The sequence below is a fragment of the Danio aesculapii genome, chromosome 16 (assembly GCF_903798145.1).
Source record: "Danio aesculapii chromosome 16, fDanAes4.1, whole genome shotgun sequence".
NCBI classification, from domain to species: domain Eukaryota; kingdom Metazoa; phylum Chordata; class Actinopteri; order Cypriniformes; family Danionidae; genus Danio; species Danio aesculapii.
Genome location: NC_079450.1, coordinates 53,973,163 through 53,990,135, shown reverse-complemented (window position 1 = coordinate 53,990,135; position 16,973 = coordinate 53,973,163). Strand labels below are relative to the sequence as shown.

The 16,973-nt window shown below is 35.7% G+C and overlaps 1 protein-coding gene and 1 non-coding gene across 2 annotated transcripts; both read left to right on the top strand.

The window, feature by feature from the left end:
- The first annotated feature begins 88 nt into the window (after positions 1-88).
- ppp1r8b (protein phosphatase 1, regulatory subunit 8b) lies at positions 89-15,831 on the top strand. Its single transcript, XM_056475484.1, has 7 exons — positions 89-188; positions 466-526; positions 5,803-5,956; positions 7,735-7,952; positions 9,521-9,665; positions 11,311-11,375; positions 11,455-15,831. Exons 1-7 carry the CDS (start codon positions 139-141, stop codon positions 11,809-11,811), a joined length of 1,050 nt encoding a protein of 349 aa, XP_056331459.1. The 5' UTR covers positions 89-138; the 3' UTR covers positions 11,812-15,831.
- LOC130244018 (small Cajal body-specific RNA 1) lies at positions 4,894-5,065 on the top strand. The gene has a single exon (XR_008839194.1). It is a non-coding gene; the product is annotated as a small Cajal body-specific RNA 1 (non-coding RNA).
- Positions 15,832-16,973: the final 1,142 nt, after the last annotated feature.

Below are 16,973 nucleotides of genomic sequence, written 5' to 3'. Positions count from 1 at the left end.
TCAGTCGCCGAATGCTGAAGAAACGTCGCGTTACGTGTTTAATATTCATGAACCGGAAGACGTTCCCTCGTTCGTTCACTAATTTTTTTTACCCAGAGTGCTCGGCGTGTGTGTAGCTGTGAAGAAGAATGTGTGACAATGGCAACAAATACTGCAGAGAAGAATCCATATTTTGACTGTCCTTCATGGTAAAAACACTATAATACATGCTAATGTTAGTGCACGGGTGAAGCTCGGGTCTTATCCAGCGTAAGAACAACAGTCGAGCTGTTAGCATGAATGCTCTTTAGCAGAGCTCTGCCGCCAATCTGCAGGAGCTCAAACTTGTTAAACATCATTCATTGTGCACTAAAGAGGTTTTGCTTTTAAAGGGGGAACACTCAGATATCAAATGCGTTATTTCTGATCATATTTCATTATGTTTGGGTTATTTGGACGTGAGGTCATGGCTTGATTTTGTTTCAGGGCAGGAAAGCCTCCAGCGGGGCTGCATTTGGACGTGGTGAAAGGAGATAAACTTGTCGAGGTATTGCATTAATTTTTAATACACTGTTCTAACGTTACTGGTCAAAAGTTTGAGGTGATTATTAATGTATTTAAATAGGTAACGTGAAATGTAAACACATCAGCATATCTGGCTTCTGTTGCTTTTAACGTGTCGTTTTTTTGTATTGAGGTAAAGTTGGTTTTATATTCGTACATTCGTTCAGTGACACACTTCCTATATTGTTTACCATGGTACTTCGAAATCACATGCAAGTATGACTTCAAAACAACATTAGTGCTGTTTAAATAGAGGTAAAGTTGGTTTTATATTCGGATATTCAGACATTCTCCTTAATAATATAATTTATAATAATAATTATAATAATAAATTCTATAATAATAATATAAAAAGTATTCTTGTCAAATTCTAAATAGGGAAATCATATTAGCAGAAAATGACTATCAAAGTACAACATTGTCCACAGTGAATTAGATAGTGTTAATGTTTAGAAGTCATACGTGCATGATTAAACATACAAAGTAACTTGCTAAACAATATAGAGACTTCTAAATGAACGAATTTGCAAATATAAAACCAACTTTACCTCTATGCTGTTTAATTGGCTGGAAACAATGTTGTTGACTGGCTGCAAATATGACTCCCTATTTAGAATTTATTTATCAAGGATAAAGTCCTAATGCACGAATATAAAACTAACTATATCCCAGTGTTTTTTAATGTATTTTCTGTGCCATGACTGTTAAATTGTTTTAAAATACTAATAATTATTGATATCCACCCCAATTTATTTTGAAACTGTATTTCTCACAATCCTTTTAACCAAATAGGTATCTTTATTATTTTTTACGTGATTATAATATTTCTAAAGTCCCATTTAAACTCTAAATTCCACCAACAAGCTCTTCTTGCTTGGAAAGTTTGTTACTCTCACAATTTTTCTTCTCGCACCTCCTTTATTTGGAATAATGGTAATATAACCTCTTAAAATAAATCTTTATTCTTAGTAAATTGGTTTAATTGACACATTAATCATCTTTTAAAACTTCTTGACAGTTCTGGGAATATTCTATCATATGAACAATTCATGTCTATTCACAATTCCCCAATATTGTTTAGAGAATTTAATTGTTATTAAATATATTCCTGTTAAAATTATTTGACTTATTAAAAATTATATTTGCGGGAGTTCTCTATCTATTTTAAAACCAAAGTTACATTTTAAAGGTGTTTAGTTGACTTATTTATTTTATTTTTATTTTTTACCATTTTTATTATTTGTTTTTATTTCTCTTATACTTGTTTCTTTTATTCCTGTTTATGTAAAGCACTTTGAATTGCCACTGTGTATGAAATGTGCTATATAAATAAACTTGCCTTGCCTTGATAAAAAAAATGTACTAACAAACATATTCATTATATTTTTTAGAAGCATAATAAAATTACTCCAAGGCAACTTTTTCTGGAACTCTATTATAGTTAATTTTAATTGGAAAAGAGCCTGGTTAACTCATAAACTATTACTAATAAAATTAAGGAAATTCATTTTATAAAACTACATACGATTTGCCCAGTAAAATCGTTATTGTCAAAGTACCCTGAAATGGAGGATATCTGTGGTCTCTGCAATGCAGATAAAGAGAGCATTTGTCATTTATTTTTGAAAGCATTGTTGTAAACAATTTCTGGAAGGATCTAGCCGAATATATTTTTAAAATGACAAAACTTGGTTATTATTTTACATTAAAAGAGATTATTTTTTTATTATGAAAACGAATCCAACAAAAGTCTTGAATATATTGTTAATCTCTTTATTTTATTGGCAAAATTTTACATACACAAACATAAATTTGCTAAATCATCTCCCTCATTAATAGTTTTTTGTATCGAGTTTGACTTTATTTCTACTGTGAAATTGTTGAAAAGCAAAACATCTGAGATTTGTATCAATAATTATAACACTTTTTTTTTATTCCCCTGTCAAAACTTAAAATCATTGGATGCAGAAATGCTGTACGCTATGCTTTGTGGATTTAATTATTTTTTTAAATTAAATTAATATTTATTTATTTTTTTTTAACATTGTTGTATTAGTTTTTTGTTGTTTCATCTTTTATATTGTGTTGTATGTTTGTTCCTGATGGATTATGCAATAAATAATAATAAAAATAAAAAAAACATAATTATTGATTTAAGCATATTTGTAGTCAATAAACTCATCTTTGGTGAATGTGAGGAGTTTTCAAGCATCAAAAGAGTAAACGTGTAATAAGCTTTACATTTTTATCCTCTATACTAGGGCTGCATAATATTGAAAAATCTGACACTGCGATTATTTTTTCTCTCTGCAATTTATATTGCAATACGAATACAATTTCACCAGATGAAATTGAATCTATTTGGAAGGTCATTGATTTAGATCAGTGGTTCCCAATGTGGGGGTGATGGGACAATGCCAGGGGTCACTTGGTGGTCTCCAAAAGTGAAATAAGATTTATTAAACTACTAGAATGACTAAATTTTATCCATTACCCACAGAAGATAAAAGTAGTAGTTAATAGTTACACAAAAAAGCAACAACATGCAAATAAAAAGCTATCAGCCTATTTAAGGCTATTATAGTTAACGAAAACGAATGAAAAAACAAAAACTACAATTGAAAAATAATTTTCGTTAACTGAAATAAAAGTAAAAACGAAAGTTTAAAAAAAAAAAACTAGAACTAACTGAAACTGTATCGTGTACATACAAAACTAACTGAAACTAACTAAAGTTGTAGCAAAAACGTCCTTCGTTTTCATCTTTTTAAATGTATTTAATACACACTGTAAGCCTTTTAGAATCCATTTACCACTTACCTCAGAGTCTGTAATCCTGATGCCATTGGCCAGATTAAACCAGTTCTCTTCCAGTCATCCTCGCTGTTGCTCCTGTGACAAAAGCAGTGACTGGACATGACAGCAGCACGGTGACAGCATCAAATACGACCCGAGCAGACACTGAAAATTCATAATTTAACACATTTGTGCCCAATAATGGGTTTTATTTCTGTATTAGTGACTGCGAACAAATATTTGTTTTTAACTCGATCTTCTAAGTGAACCGGTTGAACTAATTCACCAATTCGAACTGAATCATTTGAAATGATTCGCGTCTCCAGTAACGTTAAGCACTTATCCACAATCTGTTTAATTTTTACATGCCTAATACCCCACTCTGACTCGAAATAAACCAATAGATATTGAGTTATTCAGTTATTAGAACAGTAAACACAGATAACTGATTTGAGAATCGGTGAACCGATAATACTGCGCATGTGTAATTCAGTGAACAAGCCTGCTGTGACTGAAATAAACTTGAACAACTGCAGTGCGGGTTAACCGAGGGCTTAAATGAAAGGATCTGGTGAAATGTAAGTTTATTTCTTAACAGAAAGTCGTAAGGGAATTTAAATAAGTGAATCGTGCTTCAGTTGGGTTGCAGAACTTAATTGTAAGAAACTTTTCAGATCATGCTGATGTTTTAACTTGACTGAATTGATTCTGAGTCTTGCACCCAACAAATATGCTAATTTAAAAAAAACAACAAACAAAAAACTAAAACTAATAAAACTAAAACTAATACTGAAACTAATATAAACTGAAACTAAGCTATTTCAAAATTTTGAAACTAATAAAAGCTTGTAAATCTGCCTGTAAAAACTAATTAAAGCTAAACAAAAAGTCAGAGCCAGAACGAAATAAAAACTAAACCTAATGAAAAATCCCAAACTATTATAACCATGCTGCCTATTCATTCTTTTCATAGGATTGTGTGTTTAGGTTAGATTAACAACACAGCTATTCACCTTATTTTCCGCGTACGAGTGGGCGCAGCCATTTGAATCATTTTGGCTCAAAACTTCCGGTCTCATTCACTTCCAATCATTTTTAAACGTTAAAAACAGATATTGCAAACTGATAATTTCTTCTTATATTATTCTATTTTGTCTGTATTGTCATGCAAACACTTGTTTATAGAGTAAGTAGTTTGACCGTTTTTTGCCGTTTATTTTTCCTAGTCATTTCTCCCATAGGCAACTGAATCGGAAGTTCTAAAACAATCGCAAAAACAAGCGCACTTCCGCATTGAAGAATAAGGTCAATAGCATGTAGCAAAAAGTCCACATATTGAGACAAAACCCGAGATGGTTTTGTTATTGTTAGTTATGACTTGATTATCTTGTCACTGCTCTAAAATAAAGTTTCACGACAAGCAGGACATTTTCATGGGCCACTGACATAACACCACTGAGATGGTCAATTGTGATAACTTTAGTAAATTTAATTTGAATTTATGAATTTATACCTATATAAGGCTATTGACGGCTTTTCCAGCATAAGACGGGGATGCACCAGATACTGACCTGTCTGCCAGCAGCTCAGTTGAGTTTTTTTCACGCTGATGCCTGCATGACTGTGGTTGTCAGGTCAAAACCGGTGCTACAAAAAACACAAGACCCTGAGATTTAAGCCCTGGGAGAGAGGAACTCCTCAGGTGTTATAACTCAAGGGCACATCAGGACTGCCACCTAGGGCTGCACTGTGTTGCAATGTTTTGTTTTCTGTGGTATCCATATATACGGCATTGTGCAAAAGTTTTAGGCCAGCATTACATCTGTTGTTTTACTGATGTTATAATGAATAGATGTGACTCTTTACCACAAAACCAGTGAATTATTTTGGTTTAATTATTGTGACATGTGAAAGACCATCTTGGAGAGGCTGTTTGTTTTGGTTTGAGCTACATTTCAACCAATGATGTTAACAATATTGTCTGAATTGATGAAATTGTGAATGTTGAAAAGTAAAGAGAGGCTTTAATCCAAACAATTCTTTCTGGAAAGGACTTCAGTGGTAATAGTTTTCATTTTCAGCATGATAATGATCCTCTAATCGCAATGAACTCCACTTAGGGGAAAGCAGTCATGAAATGGCCTGCACAGGGTCCAGACCTGAATATTATTGAGGTTGTATAAGATCACCTGGACAGCAAAAGAAAGATATGACACTCTAAACCTAAAGATGAACTCTGGAAATTGCTAAAAGAAGCCTGATATTACACACAGCATGTCATTTCAGGATTTAACTGTTGGAACCATATTGTAAACTGTTACCCAAATAACTAAAATCACTAATTTTTAGTATCCGAGTATGTTATACTTTCCAGTCCTACCCATTTACTTTAATTGTGTTGTTAAAGCCGCGTGTAAAATAAGTTTGAATGTAAACAGCTGACTCAAGTGTTTTTCTCTGCAGAAACTGATCATCGATGAGAAGAAGTTTTATTTATTCGGGAGGAACCCAGACATCTGCGACTTCACCATCGACCATCAGTCATGCTCTCGCGTGCATGCTGCGCTCGTCTACCACAGGCATCTGAAAAGACTCTTTCTGATCGATCTTAACAGCAGTAAGTGCTGCAATTCTGGTTAATCAAGTCACTGTAAATTCTAGATGAGATACAGCTGCAGATATGCAGTCAATATAGCATAGTTTTTGTGACACTGTACAACAGTAATTAAGATTTTTACATTACTGTGAGGGCTGGGGGTAGGTGTTTTTAAAATATGCAATTTAATGCGTAATTTAATAAATAATATGAATAATACAGTATAATTACTGTTTTTACATTACTGTGATGGTTGAGGTTAGGGTAGGGGTAGACTTTAATGAAATACAATTAATGGAGAATTAATTAAGCCAGAACTTCTGGCTTCAGCTGTATCCCTAAAGTCACAGGGTTCTATTTAAGATTCAATTCTAGATGTGTGTATGTATGTGTATGTATATATATATATATATATATATATATATATATATATGTGTATATATATATATATATATATATATATATATATATATATATATATATATATATTAAGGGTGTGACGAGATCTTGGGCTATGAGATCTCACGAGACTAAATCGCGATGAGATTTCTCGTCGAGGTGAAAAGTTGTCTCATGAGTTGTGATCTTATGGTGGAGCGTTAGGGTGAATTTAGCACTGAAGATTGGAGGCAGGATTTGATTAGAACCGCAAATCAACTGCTTTACACATACATGACAGGCTATATACTAAAAGATAACATAATTTTTTTTTAAGAAGTTCATTTGTGGAAAGGAGTTCGATTCTCATGTGAAATTGTACAGGGGAGAAGCCAGTCAGTAGAGTTTATAGCTAAATATTTAGCAGTGTTTGCATGTCCTTTATGACACAATTCATTAAAATAAATATGAAATAACATTCATTACAAGTTGATTTAAAGCACCTGAATAGTTTTGCAATTTGTGATGTGTATATATATATTTTTTTTCCAGTTCAATAAAATATTTTACATTAATTTATTTCATCATTGAAGATTTCTTAAAAATACAGTAAAAAAAAAAAAAACTCGTTCTCGTGAACCCAATCTTGTGTCTTGTGGAGTAAGCAACTTGTCACACCCCTAATGTGTGCGTGCGTGCGTGTGTGTGTGCTGTCCAAGTCTTGGAATGAGATTTTTGTTTGCCATTTAAAATTTTTAATTCCATTTATTACAACTGAATTTTGCTATTGCATATTTTGGTAACACTTTAGTTTAAGAAACAATTCTCATTATTATCTAGTGGCTTATTACGAGCCTATTATTAAGATATTGACTGTTAATTATTAGTATTTTAATGATGAATCTTTTGTGTTCAATAGAAGAAACTAACAGGTTTGGATCAAGTGATGAGCAGAAGCTGCGACTGTTTTGTGACGCAGTTCGTAGAGAATCTGAATATTAAATAAGAAAGCAGTGAGCTGATTGGATGTAGTAAAGTAGGCATTTGACTCAGAAAGATCGAGAAAATCTCGAAGATCGGGTTTGGGGAGTGTTATTATAACCTAACAGACTCCTCCTGTTCACCATTTCTGTATGTTGTGAAACTGACATTTGAAGGGGGTGTGGTTAAGTATGTTAACCACACCCAATACCTCAGACAGATGTAAATCTGAGAATTGATCTGAAACCAAACAGGAAGTGCATTTTCAGATTTCAATTAAAGATTAGAAGGGCAAACTCTTCTTTTTCTTCATGACATGTACAGATGATTTGTTCACCACAAAACTAGCAATGTGAGCTAACAAAATCCACATGGTTAGTTTTGATTTCGTGTGCACTTTCACCGCATTCTAAACAAACTTCAATGTTGTCCTTCTGTAGCACATGGCACATTTCTTGGACACATTCGCCTGGAGCCCCACAAGCCCCAGCAGGTTCCCATTGACTCCACCATGTCGTTTGGCGCTTCCACGCGTGTTTACACCATTCGGGAGAAACCTCAGGCTCAACCAGGCACTGGTGTTGGGGACGTTAAAACCGGTGACGACGAGGAGCTGAAGGGACTTCTGGGACTTCCAGAAGAAGAAACCGAACTGGAGGTACATGTTTGCTTTAATATTAGTGTATATCTAATTATTCTTTACCCTTACTATGAGAGTGTCGTCACAATACTGGAATTCGATACCAATCGAACGTCCATTTCCCATTAACATCTGACCACAATCTTAAACAGCGCTGATTTGTTATTGTGTTCACGTGCTCAACAGAAATGACTGTGATTGGTCATCAATTCAACAAACTCACCGCTGTTTACTGTGTGTAACTACAAATACAGGGACACTTTTAAAAGCACGAAGGTCAGTCGATTCATCAGCGGATCGCTTGTATGTCAGCTCATAAACAGACCAGCTGATCTTCGTGGCTTTAAAATGCTCCAGTGTCCCTATATCTGTGGTTACGCTCAGTAAACAGCGGTGAGTTCAGTAATCTTATGACCGTCACGGTAGGGCTGTGCGATATGGCAAAAGAAACTCGAAGGCAAAAGAATCACAATTTTGTTCCCAAAAACAGACGAAAGGCGAAAAAATAAAAATCCCCTAGTAAAGGAGTAACAAACTGTCTCTAGAACAGACATATGGCGAAACAAATTAATAGATTACCGTGGGATGTGCGCGTCATCAAACAATAGTAAGGCTCTGATGTTCTGTTTGACCACGTCAGAAGTAGTTGCGTATACTTTTGTACGTGTCCACAGATGTTTTTGCCATGCATAGACCTTTTTGTGACGCTGCCGTGAAATGGCGTTCACATATCGCATCTTTTGCGTGCACAAGTTTGTCATTTTGTCAAGTTTGGCTTGTGCGTATATTGGGAGTGGCGCGCTCGAGTATTCCAGGCACACCCCGTTAAAACATCTCTACTTTCAGAATGCTGCAAGCGCACCGCAAGTCAAATAACATGAACTGAGCGATCAGCTTCATACTCCATATAGAAAATACACATTTGGGTAGACTAATTAGCTCAGACAGAACACTCAAACACTGCTTTATAATTTTCTCCATAAATAAAACTTGTATCAGAGCGGCAGCAATGTTTTGTTAGTTTGTCATCCTCTGAGAAAAGAGTTGATGGGGGCCGAGCAATGACAAAGAAGCACGAGCACATAGCGCTTTAAATGCTGAAGGAAGTTACACATTTCATGCTTTCCACAGGCTTTTCGACGCCATTTGTGACTGATTCGTCTTACAAATGACCTGATTCGGCAATACATCAGCCTTCCTTTATTCAAAGTAATCCCACTTCACAGATGTTGACTTTTTTAGGCACCAAGTCCTCCTGTGCTAAACTCATCATCCCTGTTTATGCGGGCTATTTGTCTCTAAACTTACTCTCCTGTTCTTGCACGCTGTTTAGGTGCGCTGCATTATGATTGGTTCAGATAGCATACTGTGGGAAAGTCATGCTGTATGAAGTACATCCAGGAGGTTGTTTTTGCCTTCAGTCATATTTAACAGTGCTCTGCTTTGCATTGGGCTACCGATAAACCTGTCTGGCTCTATTCAGCGCCATACGTAATGTTTATATCGATATTGATCTTGCCGTGAAATACACAATAAGTTGCTGATGTGGCTGTAAATACCAAAACAAATCTCTCTCTGTTTGGCAGAACCTGACTGAGTTCAACACGGCTCATAACAAGCGCATCTCCACCCTCACCATAGAGGAGGGCAACCTGGATATCCAGAGGCCCAAGAGGAAGAGAAGGAGCTCCAGAGTGTCCTTCAATGAAGAGGATGAGATCATAAACCCAGGTAAACTGACCAGCCTTTTTGTTTTGTTCCATTATGCTGTCTGGGGTCTGTTCTTCGTATGTAGATTACTCAGTTAGCTGGATTTGGTTATTGATGATTTGATATCAATAGTAAAGTAGTAAAGTAGGCATTTCATTCAGAAAGATCGAGAAATGTGTTTCGAGTTATTACAACCTAACAGACTCCTCCAGGGGTCCGGTCTTCGTACGTCGCTTCAATGATCGAAGATGATTTGGCAGATCCTGGATCTGTTAATCTTAATAACTGATCTCTGGCTAATTTGGTTCTTCAAACAAGTTCGTGAATCAGATTAAAATGTCTGGATGAACTGATCTGAGAACGCTGCGTGTGATGTGAAGGACAGATCTATCAATTCTCAAAATCATGATAAGCAATGCAATGATTGGCTGACAGCACAGCAGCGTAATGACATCATCTGATTAATATTCAATTATCCATGTGAGCGAAATTACATGAAATTCGCAGTAAACGGTTTGTTAAATATGGCACGCGATAACTTTCCACATTTGTTGTAAGCTGCAGGCTTTACATGTGTCGAGTATTTAGCAATTTATTTAGTTTTACGTTTAGAGCGGATTTTCTTCAGTATAGTAGCCTAGGCCTATTTTAGTTTCTTAATCAGCATAATGTATTTAAATTAATTTGGCATCAAAAAGCATTTTAATATCAGTAAGGGTGTCTGCAACTATTGCAAAGCATCAAATCACCGGCATGTTAGCTGTCAAAATGTGCATGACTGCATACATTATTATTCCTTTATAAACAAACAAACAAAAAACTGTTAAATATTGTTTATGTCTATAATCCTTCAGAAATTGTACTAAAGCTGGATCGGTACCTTTAAATAGTACGCATGTGTATCTAAAAAAAAACAATCCATATTAATGAATGTTCTCTTTGATTCTGGGGGAGAACCACTTCGTTTTTGTACTTTATATTTACTAAGTTTTATTTATATATATATATATATTTTTTTAAAGTTATGTATATAAACATAAATATTATGAATAATTTCATATTTAATATTATTAATTATTATAAATGTGTGTATATATATAAACTTTTTTTAAACTATTTTACTTTTTTCTCCTAAGTGTTCTGTATATAATCTATAGGTTACTACTGTAAGAAATATCAGCGTTCTGTACATACTTCCAGTATTGCCTTTGTTTGAAATGACCCGATCTAATCCAATATAAGAAATAAACCTGCTCCTGGTTTGAGCTACCAGAACTGTTGCTATTACGACAACAACTCTCGGATGAGTTTTGAAGAACGAAATGATCCTGCGTTGTCAAGTCATCAATAACCAAATCCAGCTAACTGAGTAATCCATGTACGAAGACTGGACTCCAGCTCAACATTTCTGTTTGTTGTCATAACTGACATCTGAAGGGGCGTGGTTAAGTATGTTAGCCACACCCACTACCTCAGACAAACTTAATCTGAGAATTTAACCAAAAACAGAGGAAGTGCATTTTCAGATTACAAGCAAACTATTTCTTAATGACACACACAGATAAATTGTTCCCCACAATACTAGCAATGTGAGCTAACAAAATCAATATGGCTAGTTTTGATTTCATGTGTGCTTGAACAGCGTTTGTGTTGTGAACTCTTTCAGAGGATGTCGACCCCTCTGTTGGCCGCTTCAGAAACATGGTCTCAACCGCTGTCGTTCCTATTAAGGTAAAACATCTAATCTTGAATCATTCAGCCGTATGCGGAAACAGAGGGAGAATTACATGCGAGTTTGTTTGATCGACAGAAAAAGAAAGCAGGCGGCAGTAACGCGCTGGGAATTGAGGAAACGGTAACACGACACATGCACACGTTCCCATTGCAAGGCGGCCTGTACAGAGACCTTCCTCCTGCCGGACATGAAGCTCAGTCTACAGCAGGTCCCGGCGGAGCCACAATCCTGGGCGGACTGACGTTACCAATGCCAAACCCAGCCCCGGATGTAGACCCGACCCATGAGGCGCTGCCACCACCGCCGCTCGTGCTCAATCCCACACCGATGACCGGCCCGTACGCAACTGACGTCCTCAACGAACCCCGCAAGAAGAAGTACGCCAAAGAGGCATGGCCTGGGAAGAAGCCCACCCCGTCTCTGCTCATATAACTCTCTCATCAACCATATCTGGAGCTGGAAGAATCCCAGACTTTTGGGGTTTGGTGTCTGAATTCGGTGAAACACAAGGCAAATTGTCCACAATTCACTACAAAAAAAGATTTTCTAACTTGGTTTTCATCTTGTTTCTAGTCCAAATATCTACAAATTCTAAATTGAAAGGCATTTTGGTTGCAAGTTGAATACGTTTTGTTATGTTATACATGTTATAATGTCTAATTAAGTGAGTTTTTCCTTAAAACAGGCTAAAGAATCGTTTTTTGGCACATAATTTAGCTCGTTTAAAGGAAAGTTCATATTAATTTTGACGTATTATTTCTGAGAACAACAGTATTTTTTAATTGTCAAAATGCTTCTTGATTTAAGAATTTTTTTAGGTAATTGGACTAAAAACAAGTCAAAAAACCTAAATAAGAGAAGCATTTTTGCAGTGTCGCACAATTCAGTTTAATTAAAGGGGTAGTTCACCCAAAAAGACTTGCTTTTAAATGGTTCTAAACTTTTCTGGGGGTTTTTTTCCCTGTTAAACACAAAACACGAATCAGAATGTCTGGTTTTGTGTTCAACAACATAAAAAAAACATCTGAAAAGTTATTGTCTTGTTTCTAGTCTGAATATCTAAACATTCTAAAATCGAAGGTCAAAAATGAGTTTTCAGAAATATAATTGAGTTTTTTTTCCTTAAAACAAGCTACATAATCTGCCAGTGGGCTCCGTTAAATCTTGTTCTCGATTTTCGCCATTAGAACATAAGTTAGCTTGTTTTAAAGAAATTTATCTTCATTTTGATTTATTATTTCTGAAAACAAGACCATTTTTTTAACTTGTTTAAAAAATGCTTCTTAATTTGAGACTTTTTAGATATTTGGACTAGAAACGAGACCAACTCCTCAGTTTATTAAGCAAGAAAAGCAGATTTGCGGTGTCACACAGTTCAGTTTAAAGGGATAGTTCGCAACAAAATGAACATGTTTCTAAACTTTTCTGATTTATTACCTGTTGAACACAAAGATTCAGAATAACTTGTTTTGTGTTCAGTAGAAGAAACAAAATCAAAGTTTGTTTTGTGTCTTGTTTCTATTCCAAATATATATAAAAAAAAATTTAATCGAAGGTAAAAAAGTGAGTTTTTAGAAATGTGTTATGATGAGTTTTTTCTTAAAACAAGTTAAATAATCTGCCAGTGGGTTCAGTACAATAATCTTTTCATTTTTCGCCACTAGCATGTAAGTTAGCTTGTTTAATGGAAAATATATCTTAATTTTCATTTATTACTTCTGAAAACGACAATATTTTTTTTATTGTCTAGAACAGAGTTTCCCAACCCTGTTCCTGAAGGCACGCCAACAGTACACATTTTCATCCTCTCCCTAATCAAACACACCTGAAACAACTCATCAGAACATTAGATGAGACTCCAAAACCTGAAGTTAATGGGTCAGATGAGGGAGACATCCAAAATATGAACTGTTGGTGTGCCTCCAGGAACAAGGTTGGGAAACACTGGTCTAGAAAATGCTTCTTAATTAGAGACTTTTTAAATGTTTGGACTAGAAACAACACAAACTCCTCATAGTTTATCAAGTGAACTTCTGTTGAACACAAAACAAGATATTCTGAAGTTTGTGTCTCGTTTCTAGTCCAAATATCTAAAAATTCTTTAATCGAAGGTAAAAAATGGAGGTTTCAGAAATGTGTTATGATTGAGTTTTTCCTTAAAACAAGTTAAATAATCTGCCAGTGGGCTCAGTACAATAATCTTTTCATTTTCACCACTAGCATGCAAGTTAGCTTGTTTTAGGGAAAACGCATCGTAATTTTTGATGTATTATTTCTGAAAACAAGACCGTATTTTTAACTTGTCTAGAAAATGCTTCTTGATGTAAGACTTTATAGATATTTGGACTAGAAACGACACAAACTCTTTATAGTTTATCAAGTAAGAAAGGTTTTATGATTTGAACACAAAACAAGAAATTCTGAAGTTTTTGTCTCGTTTCTTAGTCCGAATATCAAAAATGTCTTTAATCGAAGGTAAAAGAGTTTTCAGAAATATGTTATGATTGAGTTTTTCTTTAAAACAAGCTAAGTAATCTGCCAGTGGGCTCAGTACGATAATCTTGTTCTCCTTTTTTACCATTAGCATGTTTTAAGGAAATTGTATCTTAATTTTAATGGAATATCAAAACAATATTTTTTACTTGTCTATAAAATCTTTAGGTATTTGGACTAGAAACAAGTCAAAAACCTAAATAAGAAAAGCAGTTTTGCAGTGTCGCACAATTCAGTATAAATAAAGGGGTAGTTCTCCCAAAAATGTCAATTCTCATGCTCAAATTGTTGTAAACATTTCTTTTTTTTCTTGTGTTGAACACAAAACAAGATATTCTGAATAATGGTAGAAAAAAGTAGTTGAAGATGCTATGGAAGTCAATGGCTGCTTTTTATTCAAGCATTCTTCAGTAGTGTTCAACAGAAGAAAGAAACACCCAAACAGGATTGATGAAATAAGCAGAGAACGAGTAAATGATGACAGAATTTTCATTTCTGGATGAACTTTAAAAAGGTGTTGCTTTTTATCGCACACTGTACAATATAGCAGTGTTTCCCAACCCTGTTCCTGAAGGCACTCCAACAGTGCATAACTTAGACGTCTCCCTTATCTGACCCATCATCTTCAGGTTTTGGAGGCTTCTAATATTCTTCTGAGCTGATTCCGGATGTTTGATAAGGGAGAGGTTAAAAATGTGTATTGTTGGTGTGCCTTTAGGAACAGAGTTGGGAAACACTGCTCTAAATTGACCTGACTGACTTCTGACTTGACCGTTGAATTTCAACTATGGAGTTACATTAACCCTTTGATGCATATATGGGTCTAAAGCAGTGTTTCCCAACCCTGTTCCTGAAGGCACACCAACAGTACATATTTTGGGTGTCTTCCTTATCTGATCCATTAACTTCAGGTTTTGAAATCTCTTCTAATGTTCTGCTGAGTTGATTCAGGTGTGTTTGATTAGGAAAAGGTTGAAGTGTGTACTGTTGGTGTGCCTTCAGGAACAGGGTTGGGAAACACTGCATTACAGTGTGTAATAATTTGATCTGGTCCTTCAATCTAAATCTAAATGTGTGGACGTTGTGCCTTTTAGACCTGTTGTGTTTCACAGGAAAGCTGCAGCAACGTAAGAATAACTAAATGACTTTATTAATGGTTGATCTGTTTATTTTATACTTTGCTGGCTTGGAGATGTTGAGAACATGACGAAAGTACAACGATGGCATGAATTTTAAAATGTGTACCGTTTAGCCTGAGATTAAAGGGGCTACACTTTTTATACTATACTTTCTCTCTTTTTAGATGACCGTTTATGTAAAATGTTTACAAGACTGCCAATGATCGGATATTCACAAACACATCTTACAGTTCCAACCACTAATTTAAAGCTGTTTTACCTTCAGACGTACATTAGTATCATTTAAAGAGATCGTTCACCCCGCAGAAAGTCAATATACTCATGCAGAACCTTTGTTGAACACAAAATAAGATATTCTGAAGAATGTCAGCCATTGATTTATTTATGTAAGAACAAAAAAGTCAATTTTTCCACAACGTTCGTCAAAATAAGTCCTCAACAGAAGAGACTCTTTTGAACGTGGCCGAATTTTCCTTTTCTGGGTGAACCGTCCCTTTGAAGCAAGATGGGTTGTTTACAATCCTGTACTGGACATCAAATCTAGTGAAATTCTACATTACTGTAAGACTTTGTGTTTGTATTCCTCTTTCAGCCGTCACACCGGTTTCATATTTTCATTTCCATCACTAATATGCACACACAGTGATTTTCAGGCATTTCAGAAGAACTCTGTGTATGGAAATGCAGTTCGTCAGGTGTCTTATTATAGACTGTATTCACTGAGGAGAGGAGAGGGGAAGACGTGTTTTGTACTCTTGTGTGCTTTTTTTGGTACATTTGTGTTTTTGTACATGACACAATAAAAGCCAGTGTATTTTTATATATTTGAGTGAGAAAAATAACATCATAGAGGGTTTTTCTCTTGCAGGACAATTTAAAGTGAAAGCAGAAGTTGATGCAGACTTTTAAAGGTGCAGTAGCTGATCTGCCTAAATGCTAACCGGTTAGCATAATATCTTTCAAATACAATCCCTCCCCTGTCGTCCAAAGCCACGACTCCTGAAATCGTGAACGCGCACATTAAAGACGACAGAGACCCTCTAGATCAGGGATGTCAAAGTCAATTGCTGGAGGGCCTCTACCCTGCACCGTTTAGTTCCAACCCTGCTTCAACACTTACCTGTAGGTTTCAATTAAGACTGAAAGACTAAAGCTGCGGTCACACTGGACTTTGTGTGTGCGAAATTCTGTCGTATGGTGCTGCGAAAGGGGGCGGGATTAAACAAGATGATTAGACATTTAAAAAAGCGAGCGATTGCTCCATGTTTTAAATTTCTGTCCAGAGAGGTCGTGTTTTGATCCTCGATTGGTCTCACGCAGTCAAGTGATGCGATTTTGCAGGTCAGAGTTCACCAAGCTTGAACTTTGCACCGCAGCAACATGCGAAACTTGACACATGACCTTGCGTTTCCGGTGTGACGCATTCGCGTGCGTATGAATGGAAGTCTATGGGAGGAAAAGCCCAGTGTGATCGCAACTTTAATCAGTTTGATCAGCTGCGTTTAATTAGGGTTGGAACTAAACTGTGCAGGGCTGCGGCCCTCCAGGAATTGAGTTTGACATCCCTGCTCTAGATCATGTCATTCACCAGTTAGAAAACTTTACAGTACTTTATAGTACTACAATTCTGAATGAAAAACTATTATATCTAGCATGTTTCAGTTGTGTAGCAAGCAAAACTTGTCATCACTCTCTCATCAGTCTCACTCTCTCACATGCTTTGTCCTAAAGCGACTACTGTATGCTTAGTGATTGGCCGGCGGGCTGCAGGAGTTACCTTTATTATTAAGCCATACTTGCATGCTGTTTCAGAGCAAATATTCAGAGTAGCTGGTAAATAATATAGCGAGCGCATCACAGGTTGTCATTGCGCAAATATGACCCAATGTGAATATAAAAGCATTTTCAGCTCAGTAAAACGGGCTAGGTGGAATAGTGCTATTTACTGATGTTTTGTTGTTA

Coding starts and splice junctions, on each gene's coding strand:
- ppp1r8b (XM_056475484.1), top strand. CDS start 139: ATGGCAACAAATACTGCAGAGAAGAATCCATATTTTGACTGTCCTTCA. Junction 7,953..9,520: donor AAGAAGAAACCGAACTGGAG/GTACATGTTTGC, acceptor TCTGTTTGGCAG/AACCTGACTGAGTTCAACAC. Junction 9,666..11,310: donor GGATGAGATCATAAACCCAG/GTAAACTGACCA, acceptor GAACTCTTTCAG/AGGATGTCGACCCCTCTGTT.